At 46.7% G+C, this 10525-nt stretch overlaps 1 protein-coding gene across 1 annotated transcript; it reads left to right on the forward strand.

Annotated features, from left to right (window-relative positions):
- The first annotated feature begins 798 nt into the window (after nt 1–798).
- On the forward strand, nt 799–8833 carry LOC147706520 (homeobox protein NANOG-like). The gene is made up of 5 exons (XM_086929628.1): nt 799–922; nt 3919–4172; nt 4280–4369; nt 8087–8238; nt 8539–8833. The coding sequence occupies exons 1-5, from the start codon at nt 805–807 to the stop codon at nt 8831–8833; spliced, it is 909 nt and encodes a 302-aa protein (XP_086785754.1). The 5' UTR covers nt 799–804.
- Nucleotides 8834–10525: the final 1692 nt, after the last annotated feature.

Raw genomic sequence — 10525 nt, forward strand, 5'->3', positions numbered from 1 at the left:
GGAGGCGGGGCCAGGAAGAGGTCCTGAGGCTGTGGGGTGAAGCTGGAGTGGTGAAGATAAGGTGGGGCTTGGAGGAGATCGGGTGGGTAGCTGTGGAGAGGAGTTAGGTTTAGGGAGCGGCCCTGTGGCTGTGGGGAGATGATGCCACATAAGTGGGCAACGAACAGCTGTTGGGCGGTGAAGAGCTGTCTGGAGGGCAGGGATAGGACAGGACTACAAAGGCAAGCAAAGGCTGTGGAAAGAAGGACGGAGCAGAGGCCGTGGGAACACAGGACAGTGGAGAAATGCGGCCGCTGTCGAAAGGTGTTCAAGTCCGCAAGACCCATCCCTGAGGTCTGTGCATTTCACATCCTCGAGAACGAAATTGTTTACATTCAAGTTAGTTAACAGCGAACGTTTCTGGAGATCTCGGCGATAATGTGAGCAACAAGAAAGTCTTAAGATAAACTATAATGTTGATTTTAGGGGCATTTACACTAATACGCAGCCCCCTCGGCTGAGGGTAGTTACACGGCCCCCTCCGCTGCATATTATTGTATGTACCCTCAGCAACATCCCAATAGTTGTTAAAACAACTTGTCTCACCTGACCCCCTCCCCCCCCCCCCCCCCGCCCCGTCGCCCCCCAAGAGTGAGCCCATCTTTGTGATACAAAGCTCCTAGCAGGGGGGCACCCCCACACCTGGGTTGACGCTATAAGAGTGGTCGCGGCTGAGAAGGTTTATATCCGTGTGCCTCCTCCTGCCCCCAGGCTCCCTCGGATTGACCCCCGTGCCCCCCTCCGCAGCAAGGCGCCCCCCTCACGATGCCCGCGTGCCCGGCCTACCCTGCCCCGAACAACTGGGCCGAGGAGCGGCGCTACGAGCAGCCCCCGCCCGGGGCCTCGCTGGGGCCAGAGACGGACGCGCGTCCCGTGCCAGCAGGTAAGACGACTTTCACCCAGCGCTTGAAATGAAAATAGAAGTGCGGGTACTCTGGACCAGAGTACCTGCTTGTTGCTGAGAAGTGCCGGTACTCTCCAATTACAAGTATAGCATTTCGCTTGAGGAGTGCCGGTACTCTCCCTCCCAAAATAAAAAAGTGCCGGTACTCCATACCGGACAGTCCCGGCCCGTTTAAAGCACTGCTTTTACCCCAATACTGCACCAGAAGAGTTTACTGTTTATGAGCTGAGAGGGTAACATGGCCGCGCTCTCCAGAGGGATCTCAAACCAGCAGCTTTAGTCAAAGGGCACATCCCGCTCTTTGGAAAGACCCTCGCGGTCATATTTTCCAAACTGGTCCCACGGCCCGGTGTTTTGGGGCTTAGCCGGGGTCTAAGAGTCAATGTGTGTGTTTTTCCCCTTCAATGTGTCCTTTACACGAAGCGGGTGCGGGTCTTATCTGCACACCCAGCAGAGGTGCTCGTTGTATGTTGAAATTTACAGATTATAAAGAGGGGCGCTCTGCTTTATAGGAGTGCGGAGGGGGGTGGATATTCGTTGAGTGGAAGTAGCACTCTTCAATCCAAATCACCTGCGCTTGGCGATTGTTTTGGGGATTTTAACCCGAATAATATGATATCGATGGGCTTACCCAAAGTTTGCATTGTGTTGTATAATATATTGATGTGGCGCGTACTTGCCCCCTTAGATGCGCTGAAGCGCCCAGAGGCGATCATCTATTTTTCGTAGTGCGCCTTGTTTAGGTCTATATTTTGGGGGTTGTGGTGGCGGTATTAGGGCAGATGACGTTTGTAGGACCCCTCGCCGGTAGGTCATGCCCTCCCCACAGCACTCCCTGCCTTGAACCTCCGCCCCACCCCCGCATGTCTCATTTCGCCCCTCGCCTCTCCCAGCTACTGTGGAATAGTGCAAACAAAACCCGGAATGTAAAACCCGCAGCAGAAGGTCTGGGATATTAGGGCGCGTGCAGAGCAGAACGCACCCGCATGCCCACGGCTCATGCTGGAGCCCATTCTTGTGTGTTCCACTACTTATTCTAGAGCACACTTTCTTCCATATTTCAGAGATCCTTCCTTCCAGAGAATTTTCTTTTTACTGCAAATTTTGATTCCGGGGCCTTTATTCCGGTGTCTCTGGTTCAGGGGCAGCCATTTTTAAATCCCCTCTGTCGTTGCTCTATGCTCATTTTCCTATTCAAGCGCGCATTGGTTTCGTGCACATTCGTGTTTAATTTACAATTTACTCACTATATTTAAAACAAAGTTTTCAAATCTGTTGGCACGATCGAAAGGTTTTTAACCCTTGCCGGGATTGACGACGCCTCAATCAATCGCGCGCCGGCCATTCGTTTTTTGTGAAAACACGGAAATGTACCCCTTCCAGCCCCAACCCAGGACGCGCCGAGTACCTCGGTATTTGGTCCGAGTGGGAATACTTCATCCGTCAAGGCAGCGACGGCTCCAAACATAATTGTAAACTTCCTATAGACCCCCTTCTTGAATCCCTTTACCGATACTCAATTCTTTTTTTTTTCTCAAAGTATTTTATTAAGTTTTTTCTACATCAGCGCTTTATCATTACAGGGTAGCAGCCCAAACTGGCTGTACTTGTCAAATCTATATATAGGGGGTATTATTGGTACTAGGCTGGCCTTGATAAGATAATGGCGTTTATGCTTGAAGTTCACAGTATTGCCATAAGGGGGCAGCAAACGATTCAACATCTCTTTAGCAAACATAACATTGCAAGAGAACGGGTCTTTTTTTCTTCATTAAGGGACCTTACAGTCCCACATGGTCTGACATTTAGATACTCCATTCACGTGGATACTCACTCATAGACACTCCTGTTTACATACAGGCACTCACACCCAGTGATGCAGCCGAAATACGACCCCTTAATGAATCCCCGGACTCATAGCGCTACAGGTGAGTCCCTGCGAGTTCAACCAGCCCCGCCCCCTTCTCTCTCTCTCTCTCGCACACACGTGTAAAGGTGTTCGATCAGCAAGACGCGATTGTAAAACTTCCCCCTTAACCTCCTTCTGTGTTCATACCGCAAATCTGCCTTTTCTAGGCGCTATAAAGAACCAGATTTGAGAATGGAGTAATGGGCACGTGGGATATTTAGTGCGGGGGGGGGGGGGGGGGCGGCGGCTGTTGCAGGTTGCGCTGGATTTCCTAAAGCCAGGGGGGTGTCCAGCAAATTGGGAGACTTGTGTACAGGGCATTGGCCTGCATGCCCTGGGCTGGAGCGGATAACGACTCTATTGGGGCGGTAAAGTCAGGGCTAGCTTGTGATGAGTGAAGTGGTGGCTCTGGAGAGACTCACGGCAGACCAGGACCAGTCGGTGAGTTTTGCAAGGTTCTCCGGCAGGTGTAAGTGGGTACTGGGCAGTTAAGAGGAAAGCGTCGACCCTTGAAGGTCATAGGTCAACAGTTCTCTGTGTTACATTAAGGGCCTTCATTGTAGAAGCCCTTGGAGGCAAACGCTATGGGGTGATCAATGCTGCAGGAGGAAGGGGGGATTAAACCAATATTTGATTCCCCGTAAAACGATGTGGCTGACCATGTTTACTCAGTGCCTAGAAGACGGTCTTTTTGATATCCGTTTTTCCACCATCACTAGGATGAGACCAAACTTAAGTACCTGAACCATGGGTGATTTTCTAGTCAAGCCCTGGGGTTTTCAAGCCTCACCTTGGGGCAGGTGAGATACTTGATGGATGCAACAATGTGGTCTCCAGATTATCTAAAGATCTCTGCAGTAGTCCACTGTCACGCACTACACACGGGGAAAGCACGCACGGTTCACGACTTTCTCCCTCCACATCAAACTTCTTAAAGCTGCAGTAACTTGCTCACGAAAATCTGCATTTTAGTCGAGACAAAATTGGGGAATGTGGCTATTTACATGTTGAGTGGTACAACATGAAGGTTTGACAATTTCCTCTCCACTCCTCCATTTTGTTACAGGCAAGTGCTATCCTCTGTCGTGCACAGATGGTGCCCTCTGTCCACCCCCAGACTCCGCCAGCGGCGTCAAAGTGGAGCCGTCCACCCAGCTGTCCCCAGACAAGGCCGGTGGTCCAGAGAAGAAGACCAGGAAGCGCACTTACTTCACCCAGGAGCAGCTGATGGCGCTGCACCAGCGGTTCCAGAACCAGCACTACATGAATGTCCCCCAGACCCAGCAGCTGGCCAAGGACCTGAACCTCACGTACCAGCAGGTGAGAGCAGCTAGGGCCTGGGAGCGCGGAGGGTGCATCTAGGGTGGGGTAATGTTTCTCCATGGGGCTGCGGGCAGAAAGTTTCATCTCATTTCTTTGATTGACAGGTGAAGACTTGGTTCCAGAATCGGCGGATGAAGCACAAGAAAAATCAAAAAGAGTCCTTGTGGGCGATCCAGGGCTCCAGGCTACTTCCGGTGAGTGCGGTCTTCTAGTGTGAAGTTTTTTGTTGAATGTTGCTTATGAGATCAACGTCCTGAAAAAATATCCAACTAGGATATGGATTACAATTTCATGATGGCAGGTATGTGTAGGTAAGCACAGATTTACTCTTCTTCGCTCCACATCTCTGTACCTTTGAAGGTATTTGTATTCGGGGTGGGTGAATACTTGGGCTGCGTCTGCACAGTTTACGGCGTTTTGCCCACTCCGCGTTCCGCTTCGAACATGGAATTCTGGCAAAACTCGAACAAATGGCCATTTGGAGTTTTTTTTCTCCTGGGCAGCTCATTGATGTTAAGTTGGTGAGTACAGTGGGTTGCGTCTCCTATGGTGATTTTTGGGTACTAGAACACCTCCAAGTAAGATTTCTCAACCCAAGTGGTCACTGCAGGTCGTGACTGTTCACATTAAGAAAGATGTCACTTGAGTAGAAAATCTACCCAGATGTTTAAAAAAAACAGGAGCACCCTCTGGTGCGTCGCGTGGCACACAGATTTTACATTGTGGGACCAGCTGCTGGCAGTAAAAATTAGGGCGTCTAGAGTGATGTCTGGAATTCAGCCCACTTACGGAACTCCGCAAATTCTACCACACCTGAAAGATATTTGTGGTCAAGGTTAGTCAATCTACACTTGCCTGTATGTTCTTTCCAGCACACATTGCGGCATTATGGCCATGATATTTTTGTAGGACCATACTTACACTTAATATTTTGATAGACTATGAGGTGACAGAACACATGTTATTTTGACAACAAAAGTTTTCATATAATGGCATATTAATCAACAAAACTAACATCTCCTTCTCCACAAATGTTTAATATATTCAAAAATCAATCCGCCAGCCTATCCATCAATCATTTTTTTAATCTCTGTGGTGAGGTTCAAAGATTTCCAGTTGAATTTTCTAAACCTTTTCAATACATTGTTGTTGTCTAGAAATGTCAAAAGTTAAACCTTCGCATGTGTACCAAATCCAACCAACTTCTCCATCCATTCACCTTTTCAAGTATTGTCCATACCCCACCAGTTCAACCAACACATCAACTGATCTATCCCAAGCTTCATCGCTCTTCAGTTGCAGATCCACATAGCCTTCTATGGTTATTGAAAATCTGTCCCATCAGTGGCCTAATTTATTTGTCCATGTTTCCATGTTGGAATATTTATAATATACCCTTTTATGGATGCCATCTAAGAGAGACAAGAGCATTCTTCTCATTCAAACCAGGCTTTCTTCCTTTGGCAGCACAGGGTGGTTATTGTGCGTGCTCCCTTCCTTTTTGTGCCCTGTATGTATCACCACCTCGCTTTCTAATTTATGGGAGATGGTAAAAGCAGTAAGCATGGGCGGAAAATCCGTTACGCTCGTGGATTTTGCGGATTTTCGGTAAATTCGCAATCCGCGAGATTCGCGAATTTCTCGCAAAATCCGCAAATTCGCACGCAGCGGATTTTTTTTCTTTGCGGTGTAAGTTCGCAATTGCTAACATGTAGGTGCGGCGGGCAGCAACAATCTCGCACTCGCGAAATTACAAAAATTGCAATTCTGCACAAGAAATCTACTAGCAAGCAGCATAGACCTGAAAATTATTATTTTTATCAGAATAACTCCTCAGGTTGACATTTGCCTGCACTTTTTTAGATTTGAGGCCTTTTGATTCTCTTTGGATAACTTTTGGATTAGAAATCAACTTTCTCATATAAGCTTGGTGGGGCATTACAGTTGCTGTAATGCTGCTCTGCAGAAAAACGAGTTTTGCAAAAGTGAAAGCAGGTTCAAAAGTTCAAACTCATCATTAGTAACCGTTCCCTGTAGTGCTTCCTGACAAGGGCCCCTCCAGAGTTCAGTTGCTAGTTGCAACAATTGTATGACCCTGCTCTGACCCTCACAGCAGGCTCATAGAATAGCTACAAGTAGGCCACAAAGGTCCTGGAAAAAAAATTGCACTGCAACAGATAGCAAATTACAGATAAGGAAGCAGGTGCCAGACTGGAATTTTAAAACAGTGACACATTAATAAATCAACCCCAAATTAATTCATGTCAGTTGAAGCAGGCAGGTGTGCTTGCTTTTTCCCCCCATAATCTACAGTGATGATGAACCAGAGGGTGGCATAAGGCATTGATGTACCAGAGGGTGGCATGGGTGAAACAGAGGAGGCAGGGGTGAAACAGAGGGTGCTGGGAACCTGTGATGATGAACCAGACGTAGAAACAACATAATCGTGACCGTTGCGAGCCGACATGTAAGTTCGCAATTGCGAACTGTTACAAAACCCTCGCGAACTGTCAGAAATCCTTGCGAACTGGCAGAAATCCTTGCGAACACCAAAAAAAAATCCGCAAATTCCCAGTTCAGTTGCTAGTTGCAACAATTGTATGACCCTGCTCTGACCCTCACAGCAGGCTCATAGAATAGCTACAAGTAGGCCACAAAGGTCCTGGAAAAAAAAATTGCACTGCAACAGAAAGCAAATTACAGATAAGGAAGCAGGTGCCAGACTGGAATTTTAAAACAGTGACACATTAATAAATCAACCCCAAATTAATTCATGTCAGTTGAAGCAGGCAGGTGTGCTTGCTTTTTCCCCCCATAATCTACAGTGATGATGAACCAGAGGGTGGCATAAGGCATTGATGTACCAGAGGGTGGCATGGGTAAAACAGAGGGTGGCAGGGGTGAAACAGAGGGTGCTGGGAACCTATGATGATGAACCAGACGTAGAAACAACATAATCGTGACCGTTGCGAGCCGACATGTAAGTTCGCAATTGCGAACTGTTACAAAACCCTCGCGAACTGTCAGAAATCCTTGCGAACTGGCAGAAATCCTTGCGAACACAAAAAAAAATTCACGGATTTTACGGATTGCGAGTTCGCAAATTCGCAAAATTGGCAAACGCCAGATTCGCAAAATTCGCCCATGGTTAAAAAGCAGGTGATTTACATCCTTTAGTCCAGTGGCATCAATTAGGAACTAAAATATTGACCTGGGGCCACAGATAGTCTGAAGAAAGCTTTGGTGCTTCTGTGCTGAAGGGATAGAATCTGGACTCGAAGATTCATGTTTTGTAACAATCTCGAGGAAGAGCACAGGTGACTCTGTATAAAACCATGCTTTCCTCTGCCCTGCAACACTATGGAATGTGATCCCGACGACTTGACACTGACTATAGACAACCGATAGCTGCTTCACTGAACTGTTCTTATCATTTGGGTCCCTATGCAACTCAGTGTCTTACTTGTAATGTTTAGCAGCAACATTCAGTTTCTTTTTATATTATTAATTGTTTTTAAATATATTCTGCTGCTATGTGGTTTTAAAATACGCAGTTCAATCATATTTTGGTCATTTTAACCTTTGTTTCTATACGTATGGTATGTATGTTTTACTTTTATGATTATATTTGTTATCAAATAAAGTTCTTCCCATGTTTTGTTTGATAAGTTAATGCACCAGTACTTCAAGTTAGCGAACAGATCCATGCTGTGGTTTGAGCTGTTTTATATTACATGGGTTGCATGGTGGGACGCTTGTGGGGGGTTTTGGGGTGGTGTCATTGAAACACTGTACCATTCAGACTATGAAGTGGATAATGGCTGTCAGTCTGTTGTTACTCAGTAAAGTTGTACACTCAAGAGTGTAAACGCTTTTTAATTGACATTAAAAAATCTTCTGGTTATTTTCAGGCTGGATCCCAACCTGGAGAACACATGGGGACTTCTCCTCCCTTCTCTCAGGGCTTCCAGGCCCACCCTGGTGGAGCCCTCCAGCGATGCACAGGCCACCCATACCAGAACCATGCCAGGATGCAGAGCCAGGGCCCGCTACAAGAAGACAGGCCCATGGGGCTACAGCGCCAGAGGATCCTGCAGAACCAGGGCCCGCTACAAGAAGACAGGCCCATGGGGCTACAGCGCCAGAGGATCCTGCAGAGCCAGGGCCCGCTACAAGAAGACAGGCCCATGGCGCTACAGCGCCAGAGGATCCTGCAGAGCCAGGGCCCGCTACAAGAAGACAGGCCCATGGCGCTACAGCGCCAGAGGATCCTGCAGAGCCAGGGCCCGCTACAAGAAGACAGGCCCATGGGGCTACAGCGCCAGAGGATCCTGCAGAGCCAGGGCCCGCTACAAGAAGACAGGCCCATGGGGCTACAGCGCCAGAGGATCCTGCAGAGCCTGGGCCCGCAGCAGGCTATGGACATGTTTCAGAATTACCAAGTCATGGAATACCAGAGTAGCAGACAAGCAGATGGGTATAACTTCACACCTCCTCTAAGCTACCCCTCTGGCACTCCATACCAACAATACTACTACCAGCAGCACCAGCAGCTACACTGCAATCATTATCAAAGTATGCCCCATAGGAAATATGAAAGCACGGAACAGAAAGAACCACAGGGGTACCAAATAACCAACCAAACAACATTTATATAAGTAAAGGAAAAAAATCTGGACGTGGAAATATTTCTTAGCAAATGTGTGATGCTTTTTCCCAGGAAGTGGGAATCGGGACACCAGCATGTGGCAAAAGAATACAAGCCAGAGTGAAAGACAGTGATGCTTCTCAAGTGCTCATGGATGGGCATGTCATGGGCAGCCATTTTGAAGACCTTCTTCAGGCAGTATTTTGAAGGACACAGAAGAGGCTAGCCTGAACTACATTGTGAAAAATAAAAAAAGGCAGAGAGTTGGTGTGATCTTTCTAAAGGGATCCAAAATACACAACAACATGCCACAGCCAGAACACTGACCATGCCCACTTCCATTACTACCTTTTTGGACATGCGTGGTGGCATCAAGGCGACAGGAGTCGGGTCATGAAATGGACACAGTATTGTGGGGGTGATGGTTTCAGGGTGTTTTCCTTTTTAAATGTCTGGAGGGGAGAAAATATCAGAAAGATGATACAGAACTATAAATTATTTTGTACTAAAAACAAGAATAATAAAATTGAGTTGTCCATTTTCTTTTATAATGAAGGACTGCTTAGTGGCATTGTGTATCTTTGTTCTCAATGCTACAGCAGGAGCTTGTCTAAAATGGGAGCACTTTTCACTGCTATAGTTTGTGTGTATCAATGGTGGTGAGGGGTGAATAACAAACTATAAATGTACCGATCAAGAAAATGTGCCCAATTTACAGGCTTTTTTTATGTTCAATAAATAGGAGACAATTTTATGAACAAAACTTTTTTGATAGGAGAAAAAAAGTCTCTTTTGGGTGTAGTCCACAACTTGCAGTTTACCAATACCCATACTGCGCAATATATGACAGGAATTTCCACCACCCATAAGATAGAGAAAACCAGAATTATGTGAAGAATCTTCGATTTGTCAATAATTTGACCATTATGCTGGGGCCACCATTATAATCTGAATAGCCATAATTATCTCACAAGTGCTCTTACTATGTCGAGGATGGGGTCGTTATGCCACAAACAGATAGAATCAATTCTATAGATAAGTCTGCCAATATACCAAGATGGCTTCCATTATGCCAGGGCCACCATGATAGATACAGTGTTGGTAAGGATGCTCAAAATACGTTAATGGTTGAGTACATTTACTAAGGAGAACCAGAGCATTCTCAAAATGACCCACTGTACATCAACTAAGAACCCCCATTTTGCCAAGGGGAGATAGAATATTATCAAACGCGGGTAACTGATAAGGTCGGTGTTGCCCAAACAACCCCCTTACCATGTTTAGGACGAGCCACTAATATATCTCACAACTTAGTGAGAAAATCCACAATATGGCAAGGGTGGGCTACTATTGTAACAGGCTGTGCCCAATGGCCACAATGTTCCAGGGCAGGGTCATACCAAGGTCAACATTAAGCCTAGCATTAAGCCTAGCACCTACCCCAACTAGTTTCTCCTCCAGCAAGTATCAAAGTCAGGCAGACGCAAACAGCCCTGCTCATTCACACTACAGTGCAATTCACAGGGAGAATAGAGCTGTTCATTTGTTGTACAGACTTTGATCCTTCCAAACTGAACTGTTTAAGGGCGTTACTAGGTCAGAGAGCCTTCCGAAACTCTAAAGAGGAATCCTCTCTTTTAGAGAAAAGCATCTATCTTTCTCTGTTGGGATTCCACAGCAGAAGAGCTTTGCAAGAAGACAA

The sequence above is a fragment of the Lissotriton vulgaris genome, chromosome 7 (assembly GCF_964263255.1).
Source record: "Lissotriton vulgaris chromosome 7, aLisVul1.2, whole genome shotgun sequence".
Lineage (NCBI taxonomy): Eukaryota > Metazoa > Chordata > Amphibia > Caudata > Salamandridae > Lissotriton > Lissotriton vulgaris.

Coding starts and splice junctions, on each gene's coding strand:
- LOC147706520 (XM_086929628.1), top strand. CDS start 805: ATGCCCGCGTGCCCGGCCTACCCTGCCCCGAACAACTGGGCCGAGGAG. Junction 4,173..4,279: donor TGAACCTCACGTACCAGCAG/GTGAGAGCAGCT, acceptor TTTGATTGACAG/GTGAAGACTTGGTTCCAGAA. Junction 4,370..8,086: donor AGGGCTCCAGGCTACTTCCG/GTGAGTGCGGTC, acceptor GGTTATTTTCAG/GCTGGATCCCAACCTGGAGA.